Raw genomic sequence first — 23,684 nt, 5'->3', positions numbered from 1 at the left:
ATTTTCGGTATTTGCTTGCAGCATCGCTTATTTTTTTAAAGAATGACTAAGCATTTATTACCTGTTTTGTTTTTTTTTTTTTTTTTTTTCGTAATTATACCTGTGGTTTTTTTTGTAAGAATTTAATATGTATCTTTATATGTTATCTGTCATGGCATCACCGAATCGGGCCTACGGAAGACCAGCGCTGGTTTTATTAAGCTAGCATTGTGTTGAGTTGGGTCCATTTCGTGATGCACACTTTATGATTTTCTCTATTCTTACTTATTTTGTCTGTACATGTTCGTACATGTTTTGTTATCGTCACGAATAAATAGCTTATATCTTTATCATTAAGTACTTTTTAAAAGCTTTCTTCCGTCGCGCTGTTGTGTGTGAAATCCGTTTACTAAAAAGCTGTTACTGTTAGTACTCGAGAATCGCGCACCTAGGCTCTCCAAAACATGTCGCTGTGAGTTTAAACCGTAAAATTAGTTTAATGTTAGTATACGTCACGACAGTTTAAATTCGACTCCAAATCTTTTTGAAAAATTTGAGCCCTTATTAGTATATACCAAACTGACTACTTTTTAGGGTTCCGTAGCCAAATAGCAAAAAACGGAACCCTTATGGATTCGTCATGTCCGTCTGTCTGTCCGTTTATGTCACAGGCACTTTTCTCAGAAACTATAAGAACTATACTGTTCAAACTTGGTAAGTAGATGTATTCTATGAACCGCATTAAGATTTTTACACAAAAATAGAAAAAAAAAACAATACATTTTGGGGGTTCCCCATACTTAGAACTGAAACTTTTTTTTTCATCAAATCATATTATCAAATTCTATGGACAGGTCTTTAAAAATGATATTGAGGTTTCTACTATCATTTTTTTCTAAACTGAATAGTTTGCGCGAGAGACACTTCCAAAGTGGTAAAATGTGTGTCCCCCCCCCCCCCTGTAACTTCTAAAATAACAGAATGATAAAACAAAAAATATATATGATATACATTACTATGCAAACTTCCACCGAAAATTGGTTTGAACGAGATCTAGTAAGTAGTTTTTTTTTAATACGTCATAAATAGCGAATCGCCTAGCGTGGTATGGGCATGTGATGCGGAGGGATGAAAGTCATGTGACGAGAAAGGTATTACGAATGAATGTGGAGGGATGGAACGGGAGAGGAAAACCTGGGAAAAGGTGGATGGATTGTATGAGAGATGACATGAAACGAACGCGAGTGAATGATGAGATGACGGGTGACAGAAAGATATGGAAGGAAAAGACATGCTGCGCCGACCCCAAATGAATGGGATAAGGGCAAGCGAATGATGATAAATGGTATGGAACCCTTCATGGGCGAGTCCGACTCGCACTTGGCCGCTTTTTTTTACTTATTAAACATACGACAAAACTCTGATACCCTATCCGTACCCCTAGTGTAACTTTGATCGACATCATAACGTGACGAACGCGTTTGCGTTAAGTCTCATTTTGTATAGGATTTTGAGGTTCCAAAACGTCCCGCTTGGCGCGCTCTTTCGAAATCCAATACAAAATGAGACTAAACGCAAACGCGTACGTCACGTTTGGAAATCGAACTTATTTACACTAGGGGTACTGTACTCTAAAAAATACATATTTGCAGTCATTAATCTATTTCGCATCAAAATGTAGTTTTTCGTTGGAATTTGTTAAGTTTTATGACCAAAATGAACTTAACACATTTTTAATAAGTCCACCCACTTGTATATGCCCAACAGTTACAGTACCTATCTAACTTCTCTTCTATTCGATATGTATTAAACCAAGTCCACGTCTCCCACAAAAATATCCGTGAAAATCGTCAACAAGGTTAAGTACGTTAAATAATTGACCCATAAACCGTAGATCAAAACAAAATACGTCTCAGACTGGTCTACTCCAGATAACCGCCAGATTCTTGCGGTCTCTTTCACCCAGTTAAATAAGAAATATGAGTGATAAAGATAGACTAATGGTTGGAAGTTGTTTCAACGTTTGACGCTCTGGCGTATTGCCAGGCTTATAACCTAAGCGTATGTTCTTATTGATACATTTTCAAAGGCGAGTAGAGGTGTTACTTAAGCCCAGTGTAGCGTGATCTCTTGACCTATAACAAATATAATGATCCAAGGGGGTCCCTAACGCCAATGACCTTCGATCTGAATCCCTTAGTTTTCTAATAATAATAATAGTAGCTAATCATATTAACAGCATTGGCTGTAAGCAATATATATATAGTATCCCATATTTACTTTAAAGTTCATTATCTTCGAGATATTTGGCATCAAAGTTGAAGAATTTTAGGCCAAAAAACTGGTTTTCTGGCCATAGCTTTTTTTGTTAATTAATTTAATATTAAACTCTCTGACAAATTTTTAGACACGTCAAAGACGAACCCAAATATGTAGATCTCATATATGTAAGATCCTTCATAGCAATCTAGTTACGAAAATAGTGTTTGTTTAGACAATGTTTATAAAAATCATAAAAAAATTAGTATTAATTTCTTTCAAAATCCGGCAGACAAAAAAAAGATAAAAGATTAAAGAACCGATAGCCATTTGTCTTATAATTCTATCTGTAGTGCAAATGAAGGAGTAACGACTCAAAACTCGCCAAAAATCGATGAAAATCGCGGGGAGCCCCTGTTGAGGCTAGCTACGATTTCACCTACGCTTCTCAAGCGATTGCAATGAAACTGAGCGAATGTCATTCTCGCACTTTATATTCGAATGGTTATTTAACGGTAAAGTAATTATAATTCATAATGTCGAAAGTGCCCATTTGGTGCAGGTGACGTCAAAGAGATTATTTAAGAGGATTTCGAATAATAATTACTCGATTTATTGTCTTTTTATTAGCGTTTAAAACAGTCAAATAGTTTTTTTTTCGTCTAGACTTGCTAGGCCATCATAACACCAGGTGTTCCACTTCTGGGAACACAGCGAAGATTACAATAGTTGATATAACTATCAACCGAAACTTAAATGTTGTATGGAAATAGTTTTGACTATTCGTGGCATCTGTCATCCCAATTTTTTTTTCTATTAGATGTATGATTGTCATCTTGGCTAGCCCCCCTGGTGCTTATGATCACAAGAGTAATTCTATAGCCCCCACGCTATCCTAATGTAGATTAAGGACTACACACAGAACTTTTTTTCTTTTCACTCCACCAGCTCATAAAGGCGCTCTTGATTGTTCAAAAACGTATAAGAAAGTTGCACTTTATCCACATGTGTGGCAAAGTAATGAAATTTTTGAGCTGTTTTTTATGTTGGCTTTTTATGTGATTTTTCCAGCTTAATTCGTTCGCAGACAATTCGGCTTGTTAAAAATTAATTTAGTATGGGTAGCACATCGTTACTGGTGAATTACCAATATGACTTGGAACTCCGGTACCCGTCTAAGAAGTGTAACGTTCTTACGGTAGATGTCGCTAGGGTCCCCTTGACCCATATGGTGGAAAATTTGCTGCCTATGGATGACGTCTTGGTGGCTCAGATGGCAGAGCGCTGGAGTATCGACCCAGAGGCCGTGAGTTCAAGTCTCACCCAAGACAGTATTTTTTCCACTTTTAAATTTATTCAAAGCTTAAGTATGTATACACTAAAATTATGTATATCCTAAATTATATCATCACAGCTTAATAGGTACGTATATTTTTTTAAATATTTGTACGAGTTGTCTTTGATGCACCGGAAAATGTTTCTTACAAAAAAATCATACATTTTCATTATGTCAAAAGAGTAAAATGTTTGCGTAAAAAAGGACAGTAAAAGTTAATTTTGAGATAAAAAGTATTTCGTAGAAAAGCTGGTGAACGCTCTTATTAATTGGAGTAATTAATAAACCCTATTACGCATTTACATACCACAAAAGGACATATGAGTCAATTAGATAAGGAGTTCAATACCGTTCCGGGCAAGCACCGATTTTGCGCCGACCTCAGTTAGGGTATTTCGTTATCAGCTGGAGGTGGATTGACCCAGAGATGTTGGAATTTACAACAATGATGATGGCATGATGGTATGTAAAGCACAAGCATGGAGTTTGTTTATGTACCAGTATAAACTCTGGTTGTATAGAATTAAGTTTTCTAGACAGATGTCACATTTGTAAATAACTCTCTCGTAATCGTTTGCCTGTGCGGATGCACAATATATTTTGGAATCTTTAATATGGGATTTTATTGAGTAGCCCACGGATTTCCATTGGATAGTTTTAATTAATTAAAACAAAGGATCATGAGTAGTGAAATCACGCAATTCTCACAACTTTTAGAACAATATATTCTGATTTTTATATTGGTACCTAAATCCTGAATTACTTATATTCAATGATACGTTGAGAAAAAAAACCATTTAAAACAAGTAAAATTGCTTTAAAATTTCATTTTTTAAACAGTTCCATGTGAGCCTATCAAACTAAACAGTAAATTTTACTGTTCCGAAAAGACATCAATTTTACTGTTTTGAGTAGCTAAAATAAATAAATAATAATAAATAAATATTATAGGACATTATTACACAAATTGACTAAGTCCCACAGTAAGCTCAATAAGGTTTGTGTTGAAGTTACTTAGACAACGATATATATAATATATAAATACTTACAAATACTTAAATATATAGAAAACACCCATGACTCAGGAACAAATATCCATGCTCATCACACGAATAAATGACCTTACCAGGATTTGAACCCGGGACCATCGGCTTCATAGGCAGGGTCACTACCCACTAGGCTAGACCGGTCGTCAAAATGTAGTGACTGTTCGTTTTTTTGTATCTTTTTTTTTTTTCAATACTTAAAAATGTTCAAACAATTAACCTTACTGTTTTATATTATACTTTCTATCCAAATCCAAGACAAATATAATTTACTAGCAGTACACGTTATCGTGCCGTCCAAGTCACACATTTTAGAGATATAATATTTAAAAAAACAAGTTCGCGCTGTCCCCCTCACTCGCTAGGCTGCGTTCCTGCTCCAACATCGCTCCTCCAGTACCCGTCATTACATGTTTTTGTGTTAGTCCGAGTCACACGTATTTTCGCCAAAATAGTTGTCCTCTAAATATGTGTGCTCGACAGATCTATGTAACCGAATCGAATCGAAATCAATCGAATTGAATCTTAAGCATATTGAATGATGGCTCTTTTATCTACCCATATGTACTTACTCGTATTTGATTGTATTGACTGTGCAATCAATGCAATGCTTTAAGTGGTATCAATTCTCAAAGATAACATCTAACATGCCCAAACCAAAACAGTCCAGGAAAGTACAAAGCAGTTACGTATGTAATTACGTAATATTGAGCATGGTATTTGAAAATTTGAATTATAGTATGGATTCCTATTCAGCGGCGTAGAAATCAAACTCGGAGATCCATATAAACTTTATAATAATTAAAAGATATTTACAAGCGTGCAAAGTACGGAAAGAGTTTAGGCGACAGAAAGAAGCTAAATAGAATATTATAATCGCGTAGCGCGCGTAAGCAGAGGCTAGCGATAAGGCGGAGAAAAGCGGCGTGCGTTTAGTGCGAATCTCTGGGAGCCTCTGTCCGAGCGCGGGCGATGCACTGAGCTCCGGCCGGCCGCGCCGCGGTGGGGGCGTGACGTCACAGCCAGGGACCGCCAGGCTGCGGGCCGCTCCCGCCGTCGCCTGACTTCGGGCCCGCTGGAGCAGTAATTAGTGTGGAGTTTATGGTCACCACACCACCCCCCTTGGAGATTTATGGACCTGCGACATAAAAATCAGGAAAAGTTACTTTTCTGCCCGAGCGTGTTGTCCTGACGACTTGAGACGGGCAGACTTGGGATTGAGATGAGTTGTCGTCACTCAACACATAAGCTGGTTTGACTCTGTCGATCGAAACTGTCACTGGTCCTCTTTGTAGCTCTAGAGTAACAGTTTTATCGGTTCGCTTCAAGACTTTCAATGGGCCTGTGTACGGAGCTTCCAAGGACCCTCTAAGATGGCCTTTTCTTAAAAATACATGGCTTGAGGTTTTAAGGTCTTTATGGACAAAAACTGACTTCGTACCATGCCTTGAAACAGGAGCAGGTCTGATTTTAGCTATGTGCTGTCTCAACTGGGAAACAAAGTCTACTGGCTGGACCTTATTCATAGAATGTGGTTCTAAAAACTCACCAGGGATCCTCAGAGGCTCACCATAGACCATTTCTGCTACTGAGCAGTGTAAATCTTCCTTCCACGCCGTTCGTAGGCCCAAAAGTACGATGGGTAGCACGTCCGTCCATCGTATCTCATTGTGGGCCATTATAGCGGCCTTCAAGGATCGATGTAGCCTCTCGATCATACCGTTGGCAGCTGGGTGGTACGCCGTGGTGCGTTGAAGTTGGATGCCGCACAACTTGGAGAGTTCTTTAAATAGATGGGACTCGAACTGCCGGCCTTGGTCAGTGGTCACGATCTGTGGACAACCAAACCTTGAAATCCATGTATCGCAAAATGCCTTAGCTACCGTCTCAGCGCTGATATTTTGCAGCGGTACGACTTCCGGCCAGCGTGTAAATCGGTCTATAGCAGTTAAACAGTATCGGTTGTCGCACGAAGATGGTAGGGGTCCCACGAGGTCTATGTGAACATGAGAAAACCTGGAACCTGACAGTTCGAAATTTCCTAGGGGAGCAGAAGTGTGTCTCTGAACTTTCGCGCGTTGGCATGACTCGCAGCTCTGAACCCAGTTTCGCAAGTCCTTGCGTACGGAGGGCCAGACGAATCTGTCTGTTACCAGTTTGGTCGTAGTTCTCGCGCCTGGGTGACTCATTCCGTGGACGGACTGGAACACTTGATGACGTAGTTCCTTTGTGATGAACGGTCGTGGCTTCGACTGAGAGACATCGCAAGTAATGGAAATATTCATACCTTGCATTGGTACAAGCTTTAGCTTTAGTGAAGAACCACTGGACATAAGGTTCTGCAACTCGGCATCGTTTTTCTGCAGGCGTGCTAATTCCTCCAGGTCTATAGATGTTGAAATGGCTTCAATCCTAGAGAGGGCATCGGCAGTCAGGTTATCCTTTCCTGAAATATGCCGAATGTCTGTTGTAAATTGAGAAATTAGGTCGAGGTAGTTGAACTGACGAGGAGAACAGGTACGGTCCTTTTGCGTGAACGCGAACGTAATCGGTTTGTGGTCTGTATAGATTACGAAATGTCGTCCCTCGATCATGTGGCGGAAGTGTTTTATGCTCTCATATATCGCTAACAGTTCACGGTCATAAGCGCTGTACTGTTTCTGTGCATTGTTCAATTTTTTTGAAAAGAACGCCAGAGGTTGCGACTGTCCATCTATTAATTGTTCTATCACCGATCCTATGGCTGTATTGGAAGCATCTGTTACTAGAGCTAGCGGAGCATCTTGGACAGGATGAGACAGTAAAGTAGCTTTTGATAAACTGGACTTACATCTATCAAAGGCGTTCAGAAGCTGTGGGGTCCAGGTCAGGACCTTAGAGTCCTTGACGTGAGAACCAGCCAACATGCCGTGTAGAGCTGCCTGTTCTTCTGCAGCCTTGGGTAAGAAACGCCTATAAAAATTGAGCATTCCGAGAAATCTTCTCAAACCTTTTGCTGTTTCAGGTGCCGTGAACTGTTGGATGGCTGTGACTTTCGATTCCGGCGGACGTGCACCTTCTGCTGATATGCAATACCCTAGGAACGTGACTTCACTTACACCAAAACTGCATTTGGCCTCGTTCAATAGAATGCCATACTCGCTCAGGCGCTGAAACAGCTGCTTCAGATGCTCTAGGTGTTGCTCGTGGGTCTGGGAAAAAATCAAAATATCATCGATATAGGAAAAACAGAAGTCTAGGCCCCGTAGAACTTCATCCATGAAGCGTTGGAATGATTGAGCCGCATTCCTGAGCCCAAATGACATGTACGGAAATTCGAACAATCCGAATGGCGTCGTAATGGCGGATTTGGGAATATCTTCAGGATACACTGGGATTTGGTTGTAAGCCTTCACCAGATCCAGTGTCGAGAATATTTTACAACCAGATAGTCTGAGCGAGAAGTCTTCTATGTGTCTGATAGGGTACCTGTCAGGTACCGTGCGTGCGTTCAAAGCACGGTAGTCGCCGCAGGGCCTCCAGGAGTCCCCTTTCTTTGGTGCCAGGTGCAATGCAGATGCCCAAGGAGAATCTGAGCGTCTAGCTGTTCCGTCTCGAAGCATCTCGTCAAATTGGTCTTTTGCTACCTTCAAACGGTCGGGTGCTAATCGCCGAGGTCTGCAGAAGACAGGTGGTCCAGCTGTAGTGCGTATATAATGGACAGTCGAATGCTTTACCTCTCTCATGATGCCGGATGGCTTGATGAGGTCCGGGTACTGGGCCAGAAGTTTGTGGTACTCTGTGTTACCCGAAATAGCTTTGATGCCCGGCGGCTGGCACGTCTTGACTACGCCGGTGCTTGACAATAAGGTCAAGCTGTCCAATAAGCGTCTGTTTCTGCAATCAACAAGCAACCCGTAAAATGAAAGAAAATCAGCGCCAATGATCGGCCTATCTACGTCAGCCACCACGAAATTCCAGGCGAAGTCGCGTCGCAGGCCTAATTCTGGATGCAGCTTTATTATCCCGTAAGTTTTAATAACTGTGCCATTTGCAGCTGTCAGGCTGTAACCGGTTGGCCTTCTGTTGTCCCGGGCGAATCTACGTGGCAAAACGCAAAGGTCTGAGCCAGTATCTATTAAGAATTGCACCTTAGTATTTTTGTCAGTAACAAATAAGCGGCTGGTAGATTTAAGACAGTCATTTGCCGCCTCTACTGACTGTCGTTCAGGTTTCCCGAAGATTTGTAACTACACGGGATGGTGCATTTCTCGGCGTCATCGCCAAATAAATTATGGTACCAACAAATACCTGGAGTACGGCTCTGCGAATGTTGACGACCCCTGCTTCTAGACCGGGCTAACCGGTTGCCTCGACCCTGTGGCGTACGGCTGCGGCCTCGTCGTTCTCGAATGTTCAGCTGAGAGATCTGTTGGGTAATTTCGGATTTAATACGGCTTGTGATGAACTCTTCCATTTTTGAAAGCATACCCTCAAATGACAACGGAACGGCCGCTGAGCTGGTGCTGGCTACTTGAAGCATATTATTAGGTGGCGATATTTCAGTTATTTTATCGGCTAAATCTGCTAAATCACTGAGGCTTACATTTTGCGAAGCGATAATTTGCTGAACATTAATGGGCAAACGGCTCGACCACAGCGATCTTAAAAATTCGTCACTCACTCCTGTACCGGCTAGCGATTGTAATTTACGCAAAAACTGGGACGGTTTCAGATCGCCTAGCTCCTCCTTTACTAGAAGTTTCCGTAAGCGCTCGTCGCGTGACATCGATAACCGTCGCACCAATTCATATTTTAATTTTTCATACCTGCCTTTCGCGGGTGGATTTGTAATGATGTCGCGTACTTCCCTGGCAGCGTTCTGATCTAGCTGTTGGACCACGGTGTAGAATTTAGTGGAGTCGGTCTTCGTACCCGTAACTTCAAACTGCGCCTCCACCTGGGCAAACCAAATTTCTGGATCGTCTGGCCAGAACGGGGGCAAACGAACAGCAACTCGATTCACTGCGCCGTACACTAATGGCTCCGAGACGTCATTATCCGACGAGGGAGCCGTGGCCACGTTTTCCTTCTTGCCCGGCGGTTTGACATTTGCCCCGCTCGCTGGCTCCTTTGTCTGCTCGTGCTCCGTGTCCGACATCGCGTTTTAGAAACGTCGCGCGGTCACCAGATATGGATTCCTATTCAGCGGCGTAGAAATCAAACTCGGAGATCCATATAAACTTTATAATAATTAAAAGATATTTACAAGCGTGCAAAGTACGGAAAGAGTTTAGGCGACAGAAAGAAGCTAAATAGAATATTATAATCGCGTAGCGCGCGTAAGCAGAGGCTAGCGATAAGGCGGAGAAAAGCGGCGTGCGTTTAGTGCGAATCTCTGGGAGCCTCTGTCCGAGCGCGGGCGATGCACTGAGCTCCGGCCGGCCGCGCCGCGGTGGGGGCGTGACGTCACAGCCAGGGACCGCCAGGCTGCGGGCCGCTCCCGCCGTCGCCTGACTTCGGGCCCGCTGGAGCAGTAATTAGTGTGGAGTTTATGGTCACCACAATAGTATACTAGCTTTTGCCTGCTAATTCGTCTGCGTGGAATTAGTAACGGAAATAGCTTCTTTTATCTGATCTGATTTTTATTAATTCCCTATACAAACTTTCACTTCTCTCTTCGCTCCCCATTTGGGTGATTTGTGGGATAAAATTTATACTATGCCCTTCCCTGGGACTCATCTCTATTCCAAATTTCAACTAAATTGTATCAGCGGTTTAAGCGTAAAGAGATAACAGTCAGACAGACAAACCCACTTTCATATCTATTGCGACATAGGTAATTTGCAATCTGAAATGTTTTGAGTTATCGGCAATTGCCTTAGTAATAAACGAATTGCGTTGTCTTCAGTTTAGGCAACTATTTAAAAAAACTTTCCTAACTGCGTGTTCCAGTATAACAAGGTCCCTATTTCATATAGTCTTAACAAGTATTCATAACAGAATACCAGAAGGCCTAGCTAACATGCCAATCGTTTGCGCCGTAGCGATAGCCAAGATGCCAATCTTTACATTTTGGCTAGGGCCTCAGGCTTTAAGATGATAGTGGACGATCGCGTCTCCATACAAACTATGAATCTATTAATAAAAATGGATCGGGCAAAGGAGTAACAGAGAAAGCGTTATTATTGTTTGTCCTTGTCAGTCTCACATTTTTTTAATACCCCACCGTAAATTTAGTATGGTTTATGGTGTGTAGCAAATAACCCGACTAAATTACGTAGGTTGTTTTTGGTATGTGGTCACATGTTTTTAATTTTGTCGCATTGCTTAAGTTCTATCCTTCACGGGCACACGCGGTATGGCACAATCTATAGGAGCCTACCATCTATGATACAAACGTAGTCCACATTTACACCTGTATATGGACGTTATGGCAAATATTTTTACACAATTTATTGCGTATTAATCTTATTAGCTGTGCCTCTTTGTTTGACTTATCAGAGGGGCGAAGACAAATTCCATACAATCAGTGTTGGCCGGACGTAACTTATAATTGAAAATATTGAAAATTAACAATTGCAAATTGACCCGTAAACCTAACTGAATCTGTACTCCTAGTGTAAATAAATTCGATTTCGAAACGTGACGTACGCGTTTGCGTTTAGTCTCATTTTGTATTGGATTTAGAAAGAGCGCGCCAAGCGGGACGTTTTGGAAACTCAAAATCCTATACAAAATGAGACTTAACGCAAACGCGTTCGTCACGTTATGATGTCGATCAAATTTACACTAGGGGTACTGATTTCGATTCTAATGAACGTTCGGCCAACACTACATACAATGTTTTAAAAGCTACTCGAAATTCGAAAAAAATCTTACGAAGGGGCAATAGCTATGGTCAATACAATGAGGAAAATGAGCACTATGTTTGTATGGAAAAGCAGTCACATAAATAAATAAATAAATATTATAGGACATTATTACACAAATTGACTAAGTCCCACAGTAAGCTCAATAAGGCTTGTGTTGTAGGTACCTAGACAACGATATATATAATGTATTATAATTATAAATACTTAAATACATATAAACACCCATGACTCAGAAACAAATATCCGTGTTCATCACACAAATATATGCTCTTACCAGGATTTGAACCCGGGACCATCAACTTCATAGGCAGGGTCACTACCCACTAGGCCAGACCGGTCGTCACATGACTTGGTCTTTCCTCTTAAACACGTATTTTATATAGTGGAGTGGTCAGCTCAGTAAACTTTGTAAATAGCTGTTGCATCTCGGATCACGCATGACTCATACTCAGATGTTGACAACACGGGAATAATATTTTTGTTTTCGCGCACTGTATCTACTGAAAGTACCTACGTGCACGGTGCACGTTTGTATCTATTTGCAATGTTTTTGTTGGATAATATGTCCATTCCCTAAGGAATATTTAACGGAAAATGGCGGCTATTGATGGATGAATCTCTGTTGATAAGGAGTAAAAATAATTCCTCATAATTCTTATAAAAGCATAATCTGGCGTTGTGGTATAGTTTGCAAAAGTTTCTGTTTTTTAAACTATATCTTATACCTTTAAACGAGCAATTCTTGTATATATATATTTCCGGGATCTCGGAAACGGCTCTAACGATGTATTATGTTTGGGAAAACGCGTGTTTTCGACTTTTCATGCGTTTTTCTTTATGGTTTAATGGTTTATGGTTTAAGAATTTATTTCTCCAAAAGAATATTACAATTCACTTACATAGAGAAATACAAACAATCATAATATACATTATTTACATAGTGCACGAATAGCATAAAATATATTCTAAAACAAAACAACTTATTTATTTTTGTAAGAAAAAAGTGGGTACATAGTGTGAATCGGCAACTTCTTTCGACGCAGAATATGGTCGCTAATTTCGTGTTGCGGGCCACTGTCCGTCTGGTCCAGCGGGTTAAGACGCGGACGGCTAGAAACGAGTGTTACGGGTTCGAATCTCGCCCGGTGATTAACTTTTTTTTTATAATATGTTCATGTTTATATATTTTTTTTTAATTTTTATTGTTTTAGACAAGTTTAATTTAGTAAAAAAATGTAGTTAAGATTATCACCTATACACCACCATATAACAATAAATAGTTATAACCGAGCAACGCTCGGTCGCCCAGGTATAGTTATTAAGTCACATAGACCGTGGGTCACTTAAATCTGACAGATTCTGTATTCCACAGCGAACGAAAAAACAATTGTTTATTATCAATCGCTGGTATTCCATTATTTTTAACCCCGCAACTCCCCGCTATCTCAAGAACCGTTTGAGCTACCTCGGTTCTGTTAGGTGCTCCCAAAACGTGCTTCTTTCTGTACCATCACTCTCTTCTAAATTTTATAATAATTCTTTCACGTTATTAGCTATCCGACTATGGAATTCTCTGCCTATAGACTTAAGGCGCACTCAATGTCCTAATCCTTTCAAGAGACTCATTAAACTTCACTTTTTATCTGCTCCGTAATACTTTTATCTACTTCCTTTTCCATACTTATAGCTGGCATTTATTATATATATAATAATATGTATGTATTTGTATTTATATATCTTTTTTATTTATATTTGTATATGATATATTGTTTTGTTTTGTGTTTATTCAGTGCTAGACTTCTTTTATTGACATGACATAATTTTTTTTTAATTCCGCTACCTGAAGGTTGTCTGGAAGAGATCGCTTTTTAGCGATAAGACCACCTGTTGCTTACCTCTTCTTTATGTGTTGTATTATTTGTACTGTTTCTGTATTGAGGTGTGCAATAAAGTCTTTTTTATTTATATTTGTATATGATATATTGTTTTGTTTTGTGTTTATTCTGTGCTAGACTTCTTTTATTGACATGACATAATTTTTTTTTAAATTCCGTTACCTAAAGGTTATCTGGAAGAGATCGCTTTTTAGCGATAAGACCACCTGTTGCTTACCTCTTCTTTATGTGTTGTATTGTTTGTACTGTTTCTGTATTGAGGTGTGCAATAAAGTCTTTTTTATTTATATTTGTATATGATATATTATTTTTTTTTTTTTTTTTTTATTTTTTTTTATTGGAGAAACAACAGAAGCAAGTACAATAATAGTATAAGTGATAAGTTATACATTGCAATAGACGTGCACCTACCTCCTAAAAACGCTCTCACTAAGAACTATATATAATATAGGTAAGGTAATGCTACAGTAAACTATGCTAAACTTAACGCGCTCTAGCGACTAGATGGCAATGATACAAATTGTACGAAGACACTAAGTTGTCTCACCTAGTATTTCAAGGATTTGTTTTTTGAAACTTACTCTACTTGTATTGAAAATGTCTGCGGCCGTGAACATTTTATTGTATGAATTGCAAAGACGGCGCAAAGGTGCGCGTATCCCAGCGTTAGTTGAGCAAGTCGGGACGGCGAACAAGGCTTTAGAACGGGCAGTGCTGCGTGAGGGGACCCTAAAGCGTATGTTGTCAAGCAGCTCCGGGCAGTCGTACTTATCACGGCAAATGTTGTGGAGAACCAACATATCAGAACACGTGCGCCTTGACTCCAGGGAGGGTAACTTATAATGTTTCAATAATTTACAGTAGGACATACGTTTGCCAGTTAGGCGTCTATGTGTAGCCCGCAAAAACTTTTTTTGGACCATTTCAATTGCTTTCGAATACTTGGAATAAAAAGGGTTCCAAACAATTGAGGCATATTCCAAATGAGGTCTAACAAGAGCTTTGAATAATAGAATGTACGTGGATGACTTTTTAAACACTTTTGCTGTTCTTAAAACAAATCCTAACATTTGGTATGCTTTAGAGATAATTCGTTCTATATGACTGTTAAAATCAAGTTTATTGTCAAATAATATTCCTAAGTCTCGTACAGATGACACCTTTGTGATGGGTGCGATACCAATCCTGTATTCAGAGTCAATTACTCTTTTTTTATTTTTCGTAAAACACATGTGCAAACATTTATCACCCGCTAGTTGAAGTTTATTTTTATGGCAGTACGAAGTAAAGTTGTTGATGTCATCTTGAATTGAGTAAATGTCATTATGAGATTTTACTGATTTAAATATTTTTAAGTCGTCTGCAAACATTAGAATACTACAGTTATTGAAACACTCCTTTATATCATTTATAAAAATTATGTACAACAAAGGACCCAAAATGGACCCTTGAATTACCCCAGAAGGTACAGTTGTGGAGTCAGACCTAAACCCATTCACGGTAATGACTTGGGATCTGTTAGAAAGGTACGACACGAACCAACGTAGGAGGTTTCCCCGGATGCCATTGTAAGCCAGTTTTTCCAGAAGCAATAAATGGTCCACCTTGTCAAAAGCTTTTCTGAAATCAGTGAATATCACGTCAACCTGTGCTCTTTTATCCATAGATTCTAGTAGGTAGTTCGTGTAAAGTGTAAGATTAGTGATTGTAGATTTACCTTTCATGAAACCATGCTGCTCAGGGATTATAGCATTAACAAGCGAGGGATACAAAAGGTCATGTATTAAGCTCTCGAATACTTTAGGGATGCAAGATTGCACTGATATAGGTCGATAATTAGTAATATCAGCACGTGACCCATTTTTATGAATTGGTGTGACATAAGAAGTTTTCCACTGCTCTGGAAAGATGCCTAAACTTAGGCATTTATTAAATATGATGTATAACGGATTAGTAAGCGCCTTGGCAGAGTTTTTAATAAGTATAGGGCTGATTTTATCAGGACCGATTCCCTTATTTGTGTCGACTTTTAAGAGTTTCTTAAAAATATATGATTGCTTAATATATAAATTTGATAAGTTAGGTGCTCCCTCTCGCTGTGGTAGATTGGTCAGAACGTCATAGTTTATGTTGCCCTTAGGCTCAAATACAGAAAAAAAGAACTTAGAGAATAGATCTACAATTTGTTTAGGTGTTGATGCAAATTCATTATCATGAAACATAGTTTCGGGATAGCTAGACAAGCTTTTTTTTTGAGATGACACATAGGACCAAAATGCCTTGATATTACGTTTTAAAGAATTTTCCGTGTTAGCAGTAAAGGTATTAAAACATTCTACCATTAATATTTTACAGCGAGTGCGAAGAAGTGAGTATTCTTGATAATCGGCGAGCGATTGATAGATCTTCCATTTGCGCCAAACTCTTATTTTCCTATTTAAAGTGCTAATAAGTGCCGTGGAGAACCATTTTGGATATTTAGAGTTTTTTATGTGTTTAAGTGGGATTAATTTGTCAATAACATCAAACAGTAAATTGTAGAATCGCCCTACCGCCTGGTCCGGTTGTAAGTTATTTAATTCAGCTTCCCAATTTACCTTATTCAATTCACATGATATAGCGGAGTAATCTACCTTTTCGTAATTGTATTTTCGGATACAGTTGACGGAAAGGGGTCGAGGACAACTAAGGTTCATGGTAAATACTATAGGTGGGTGATGCCTATCTATATTAGAGAGTTCAACATCGGGCTCAGTAGTAACGCCCTCCTGGCTACAAAATAATAAATCTAAAATCCTATCATTCGTATTGCGGAACCTGTTAAACTGTTTAAGACCCAATATGCCGCTAGATCCTAGAACGAGCCCCCCTATGTGACACAAAACACCATTCGATGGCACTAGTTCCTGTGAGCCCGGCCGCTCCACCCAATCAATAGTAGGTATATTAAAATCACCCACAATACAAATATCAAAACCACTGTAGCTATCGTTAATTCTTGAAATTTTATCACAGTAATCTTTATAGACATCATAAGACGTTTTGGGGGCAATATAGACGCAATTGATTATTAATTTAAATTTTTGACTAATTATAGTAATAAAAATATCTTCAATATTTTTAGACTCCCAACTTGGGACACGTGATACCCGTAGGGATGATTTTACCGCTATAAGAACACCACCGCCGTCCTTCTTCGCCGTTCCGACCAAGTCCCTATCGCGCCGAAATACATTATAATTATTATTGCAAAATATTTCCGCGCTGTGTATCCCCGGCCGCAACCATGTTTCAGTTAAAATTATAATATCGTAATCACACTGCAGTATATTTAGACGCAAATCAGAGATTTTAGACTTTAAACCACCACAGTTTTGATAATATAATGTAAAATTATTATTAGGCCCCTTCACAATTAACACAGGAAAAAACAACTCGTTGTAGTTGGCTTACAATAAAAACAATACGTTGACTTAATATGCAACCTTTGTACACAATAAATATAATATGCATGGTCGAGTTTGAAATTAGTGTAAAGATAACGTTGCTAGTTGCTATTGTGGTGTCGATAAAAGGATTTATTGTATTTATTTGCGTCTTAGCTGTTAGCATTACATTATAGATATGATTACACAGTAAATCAATATGAAAATAAATCAGGATTATGTTGTTATTATAGAATTGAGACTGCACATGATTGGTGAATGTTATTAGTGTAAGTACATTGCACGCAGTATAGATTAGTAAACAAATCCTAGCCATTATATAAATATACTTACTATTGTTCTTAAAAAATAATATATTGTACCGAGACAACATAGAATGCCAAGTAACTGTTGTAAGCGAGACAATCTTAAATAAAAACAAAATGCGTAACCCAGTAGAATGTTTACAGAATCCTCATAGGTTGTCCAGGTCGGCGTCACAGCGGATACGTTTAACTTTCGTGTTATCGGCTTTTCTGACCAGAATGGCACCATTTTTAATCCAGGTCCATTTATATTGTTTGTCTTTCGCTACTTTGCGCGTGTTCGAGTACAGGATTTTATTCTTCAAAGTAAGATGTTCGTTTATAAAAACAGGTTGCGCTGACGCATGGTCGTCCGGCCGGGACGACGGGCCGGAGCCACGCGAGGCCTGCATCAGCTGGCCGGCGGTGACGCCGCGCCGGGCCCGGGCCGCCGCTATCACGTCGTCTCGAAGCCGGCGCGAGCATAGTTCCACGATAATATTCTTCGGTCGGTCTGTTTGTCCATGGTGGGGTACGCGATGCACAGTTTTTATATTTTCGGTAGTAACCGGAACATTTAACACTTTGCCCAGGGTCAAAGCTATATGTATCAGATTTTCTGACGATTTTTCTGGTAAATTTTGTATTTCTAAATTACACTGACGTGATTTTTGTTCCTGGTCGTCCCAGTTTTTTTGAAGCAGATTGATTTGATTGCGGAGATATTGGTTTTCTTCCTTAACTAGAGCTACTTCCGTCCGAACCGTCGCGACACTGTTTTCCAAATCTTGATATTTCTTCGACCATTCTTCAATTGAATCTGACAATGCGTCCAATCTTGTGTTGACGCTGGTTCTGAGCTCAGTTATGTTGTGTGACAATTTCTGGAACTGCTCGTTCATATTTTGCAGCAATGTCCCGGTGTCGATACTCACTATAGATGGGTGGTTGTGGTTGTAGGTGTCCTCAGATTGCTCATTCAATGTAACTGGTGGTTTAGGTGAAAGCACTGCTGGTGTCGTTGTTTTTTTGCATTGTTTACAGCTGGGGCACTTCCACTTCTTCATGTTCATGGGCAACATTTTTTTGAATTCGGGTTCCGTTAGCCCACCGCACGAAAAGTGCAATTTGTCCTGACAACCTGTGCATTTTATTGTCGCGCTGGGGGCTAGTTCTATGTCGCATTTATTACAGCTATTCATGATGATGATTTTGACTGGTAATTTTTGTTGGAAATTAGCAGGATGATATAGCGGTTAAAAGTACGGCACTAATTCACAAATGGAGCAGGTATTTAATATAGTCTGAAGAGAAAGGACGTAAGTACCGCACAGAGTCCACACACTTACGTCGGTTCACAAACAATCGCCGTAATGTACACTCACTGCGCGGTAGTTTACTGACTCGGTTACAAATCTTGCACTAAATACACATTAATAGGCTCACATTTTGGCAGAAATTATTACTTTGCTGGTGGATTATAAGTTTGTTTATCGTTTTCAACAAAGATATTTAACTAAGGTCACTTGTTTACAGCAATAAAGTAAAAAGTTAACGGAGCGGTGCGTAAACACTGTTTACCATAGCAATGGCCGCGCGGGTGTTGTTTTGTTTTGTGTTTATTCTGTGCTAGACTTCTTTTATTGACATGACATTTTTTTTTTTTAATTCCGTTACCTAAAGGTTGTCTGGAAGAGATCGCTTTTTAACGATAAGACCACCTGTTGCTTACCTCTTCTTTATACTATTTGTACTAATGACGCATTCCTGAGGTCATAAGGAGCAAAAAAAAAATGAGTTTACCTATTCTGACTTATCCTAACTTATCCAAACCTCGGTAGTGACACTGTAAATTCCGGTAAGGGCTATTTGTGTGTTCATCACGAATTTGTTCCTGAGTTATGGATGTTGTCTATGTATCTCAGTAAATATTTATCTTTATAAGTGTGTATGTCATCGCCCGGTACCAGCCTTGCTTAGCTTAGCGACCTAGTGCCAGTTAGTTGGGACTAAGTCGATCTGTGTAATATTGTCCCCAAACACTTTTTTTTAAATTGTATAGGCTGTTGTTGCGTATCTAATAATTTGCTTTTACTCTAGTGCTTTTATATTATGGGTGATAAAGACGGCAGGAAATACTTTCTCTTCGACTTTGAGCTTCTTCGTCTACCATATATGAATTTATAAACTTAAATATGTTTACATTAATCGCATTTTTCCTTTCAGTACCAGAACCGCCATCAGACTTCGAAACAGCCATCGCCGCCACGGGCTCCGGCCGCTTCAACGTGGCGCTGATGCTGTGCACCTTCCCCGCCTTCTGGAGTGCTATCTCCGTCACCAGCTCCACTAGTTATATCTTCACCAGGGCCAAATGTGATATGCAGCTCAGCTTGCTTGACATGGGCACTGTGAACGCCATCACCTATGGAGGTATTTTATTTTTATTTTTTATGATTTATTTGCGTAAACATGGTAAATTGAAGTTGACATAATCATTATAAGCAGTAGGTATCACATGTTTAGCTAATGGCAGCATGCAAATATTGGTCTTAAAATTAAGCTATATACATTATATACATTCATAATAAACTATGTATTAACATTACATTAATTTCCCATTATACCTATTAATTAAATGTCATATTCATTATCATTATTCCAACACATAACTACACATAATTCATTTATAAATATCTAAATTTAATGTTATATTGACATTATGTATGTACCGTCACATTACTTACATCATCTACACCACCGTCGACTTCTGTGATGTTTCTGTCATTAGTTCTACGAGCTATATCTTAGCGCGAGCCAAATATGATATTCAGCTCAGCTTGCTTGGCACTGTGAACGCCATCACTTATGTAACATCTATGGATGTATGTCACATTACATATCTTACATGCTGTTACTTCGCCGCGTTTTGTGCTGTTTCTGTTAACATCTCCACTTGCAACTGGTGAAGATACCAGGGCCGCTTGCTTGACTGTCAATACCATAATTTATGGAGGTAGGCCGTCACATCACTTACATATAAGTTTCCTTAATATGTCTTTCACTTGTTTAACGACAATATCATTTTAGTCCAAGCAGGGTGAGTTACCCTACAACATTTGGAAGTCACACGTCATATCGCTCGATTTCCGACGACTGTGTACGATTATACTTCTCTAAGTAATGGAACTAACATTCCCTTTGTCTCAAGAGGAGTGCTTCAGGGTTCCATTATAGGCCCTCTTCTAAATTCTAAAATAAATATTTTAAACAGTATAATATGCAAGTGAGTACATGTGTAATCAGAACTCTATAGTCTAAGTATAAAATTATGCAAATTAATAGGAGAAAACGTAATAAGTTGCCGACTTAAGACTATCTTTCTCAACACAAGCAAAAATGAAAACCGATGTGTTTACGTAAATCAAACTCAAAATTTTCTCATTCCAACTCTTGCAAGAAAACACAATACAAATACGAGTATAGTAGATAACGGTATCGCAACAATGAGAAATATAACAGACGAGCAGAGACACGCGAGTCAGAGATAACGTAATTAATTGATATTCGTGAACGCAATGTTGTGACTGATGTCGGTACATCAATAACCGAGGCGGGGTCGTGACCTTCGACCTGTTTATAAAAAAATCTTTTTATTATTGAAATAATAGCTGTAAGTAGACACATTATAGTTTCTAGTTTTTTCATAAAATTCTGTAAAATCCCTGTTAAACCTTCGACTTCCTAGCTTTAAATAACTAATGATATAGGTATAAAGTTTCAAAATTCTTCGTGTAAAGGCATCAAACTTTTAAAATTAATTTTTTGTTTGCTAATGTTTTGCTATTTCTAGCCCTCGGGAGTCATCTGGAGATCTTCCTCAGTGCACATCGTTAAGCACAAAGAACAATGTTTCATGTGTATTCTTGTTTGGGGGACTGCACACTCACAGAATTCACATACTGTTGTAGACTCATAGTGTTGTGTTCCTGCTGGTGAGTAAGGTTACCAGAGCTCAACTAGGGTGCGGGGTGTTAGGGTCATCTAACACCTCACCTCTGGAGTTGCAGGCGACCATAGGCTACGGTATTGCTTACCATCAGGCGGGCCGTATGCTGTTTGCCACCGACGTAGTATAAAAAAGAAATATCACCTTGTATCCCAATTCCCCATCTCACGGCTATAGCCGCGAAAATCGAAGTTCGAAAATTGCGGGCATTTTCCTCTGTCACTCTAATTACGCCTTCATTGGAGTAAAAGAGAAAGATATTGCGAATTTCGGTTTTCGCGGTAGCCCCTCAGGAGGTTATGTTTTCACTGACCAACTCCCGTTCTAAGTTCCAAAAATCACCGTAACTAGCTTATCCGCTCAGAGACCTATAAAAAGGTCTCCCATTCCGTTCTTTTTATTCAAAAATCTTTATTTTAACAATCCAACATTGCATTCTTTGTGCAAATGTGCATGTCCCTCTTCTTCCTCGCGTTGTCCCGGCATTTTGCCACGGCTAATGGGAGCCTGGGGTCCGCTTGACAACTAATCCCAAGGTTTGGCGTAGGCACTAGTTTTTACGAAAGCGACTGCCATCTGACCTTCCAACCCAGAGGGTAAACCAGGCCTTGTTGGGATTGGTCCGGTTTCCTCAAGATGTTTTCCTTCACCGAAAAGCGACTGGTAAATATCAAATGATATTTCGTACATAAGTTCCGAAAAACTCATTGGTACGAGCCGGGGTTTGAACCCGCGACCTCCGGATTGCAACTCGCACGCTCTTACCGCTAGGCCACCAGCGCATGTCCCTATGATGCTGATAGCGTTATAATAAAGCAAGTAAGATGAGTAGTCCAGATTTATAGAAGTAAATAATGCTTATTGCGTTAGTTACTTCTATAATTCTGGAATCTGTTGGATCATTAGCGAAAATTGTGACTTTTTTATCAGTTTGTTCTATGTCAGGTCAGTTCCACTGTGACATTGATAATATAATTATGTGTGCGTAGTGTAAGGAAACACCGGAAAGTTTGCAAGCCAGCGTGTACAAGTGACGTTCAAATCCTTCGGCAAACTGCCAGGTGTAGGCAAACGTACTTAGAACAGTGACGTCAGCTACCGATAAGTCTGGCAGTAACCAAAAACAAGAAAGTACTTATACATACAGAGGTATTACAGTAACTGTACAAATGTTAAATTAAATTAATAACTAGCTTAAATCTAAAATAGGCTCTTTTAGGCATTGCACCCAGGATGCTGGCGGCATTTCCTCGTTGTATCGCAATGTTGATACGTTGTGTAAATATTGTTGCTAATATAATAGAACTTTAGTATCTTAACTAAATAATTGCCTAGCCGACATAAATAAGCTAAATAAGTTGCGTGTACACACGCCTACAATATGAACGGTAATTCGAAAAGGCACATAAAGTAAATACCGCTGAAAATGTCGCGGGAAAGTTTGTTTTCTGATTACTACCGCTCAAGACCATAAACTATTATCTACCTACTGATATGTTAGGACATAATAGTAAATATATACGTCACACATTGTCTTTATTATGTTTTCCAGGCTCATTGTAAATTTCACCCTGTTTAATTTGTTTTACATCCACATATTTCGTTTAACAACCACAGAATAGAAATCCATAGAGGATAGATAAGTAAGAGTTAGGAACGTAAAACAAATTCCATATTTTAAAGCGTTCTAACTTTTTTTGGAATTATAAAATCGAGAATAATCACACGAAGAGGCATGGCTGTGGTAAATTGCGTGAAAATGATTTCTATAATGTTAATATCCAGTCTTCAGAGAGGAAATGGGGACTACGTGTGCATAGAAAAGCGGTCACGTGACATGGTTCCCTTTCGTCTTAAATATGCGTAAACAAAAAAAAACCTAAAACATAAATACCTAATAAAAGAAATGTATCTACTTACAAGAAACATCTCAAACGATGCTATTAAGCTTAGCAATAAATGAAAAGTGGAAATAATCAAACTGCTTCGCAGTTTGGCAGTCCTATTTTAATGTAACACCTATGTACCGTGTCTAATGAGAATAAAAAAATACAACTACTGTTGTTCTAGGAATGATCTCATCGGCAATGATCTGGGGCTTCTTGTCGGACACATTGGGCCGGCGCCGCATCATGGTGTGGGGCTTCTTCTGCGCCGGGCTGATAGAAGTGGCTGCCAGCATGAGCCAGAACTTCCCCATGCTGCTGGTCACGAGGTTCGCCAGCGGGTTCCTGTAAGTAAATAGATAAAGGATACCTATTTAACTTCCTTTGCTTTTTAAACTTCGGAAACAACGCTAAAGTTGGGTAAGTATGTACTTACCTATGTACTCAAATCGATTAATTTTTCTTTTTTTGACTTCCCAGCTTCAACGGCCCGTTCGCTGTCCTGATCTCATACTTGGCGGAGATGCACCGCACGGAGCTGCGCGCGCGCGTCATTCTGCTCACCAGCCTCTTCTACACGTTCGCTAACTCCACCCTTCCCCTACTAGCCTGGGGAGTGCTTACACGTGACTGGACTTTCCAGATCACTGAGAAATTCGGTAAGAACCACTAGCCTTTTCTACACGCTCC

General features: G+C 39.5%; 1 protein-coding gene and 1 long non-coding RNA gene across 2 annotated transcripts in view; both read left to right on the top strand.

Annotated features, from left to right (window-relative positions):
* The window catches only part of LOC133515749 (uncharacterized), a 182,562-nt gene that overhangs the window by 11,394 nt on the left and 147,484 nt on the right, over positions 1-23,684 (top strand). The gene's annotated exons all lie outside the window — the stretch shown is intronic.
* LOC133515734 (synaptic vesicle glycoprotein 2B-like) overlaps positions 1-23,684 on the top strand; it is a 32,905-nt gene that overhangs the window by 3,872 nt on the left and 5,349 nt on the right. Inside the window, exons 2-4 of the mRNA XM_061848303.1 lie at positions 19,326-19,532; positions 23,179-23,341; positions 23,475-23,653. Coding sequence (XP_061704287.1) covers positions 19,326-19,532; positions 23,179-23,341; positions 23,475-23,653 — 549 coding nt within the window. The remainder of the gene's footprint in view (positions 1-19,325; positions 19,533-23,178; positions 23,342-23,474; positions 23,654-23,684) is intronic.

The sequence above is a fragment of the Cydia pomonella genome, chromosome 3 (genome assembly GCF_033807575.1).
Source record: "Cydia pomonella isolate Wapato2018A chromosome 3, ilCydPomo1, whole genome shotgun sequence".
NCBI lineage: Eukaryota > Metazoa > Arthropoda > Insecta > Lepidoptera > Tortricidae > Cydia > Cydia pomonella.
Note: the sequence above shows the minus strand (reverse complement) of the source record. Positions and strands in the feature narration are given on the sequence as shown.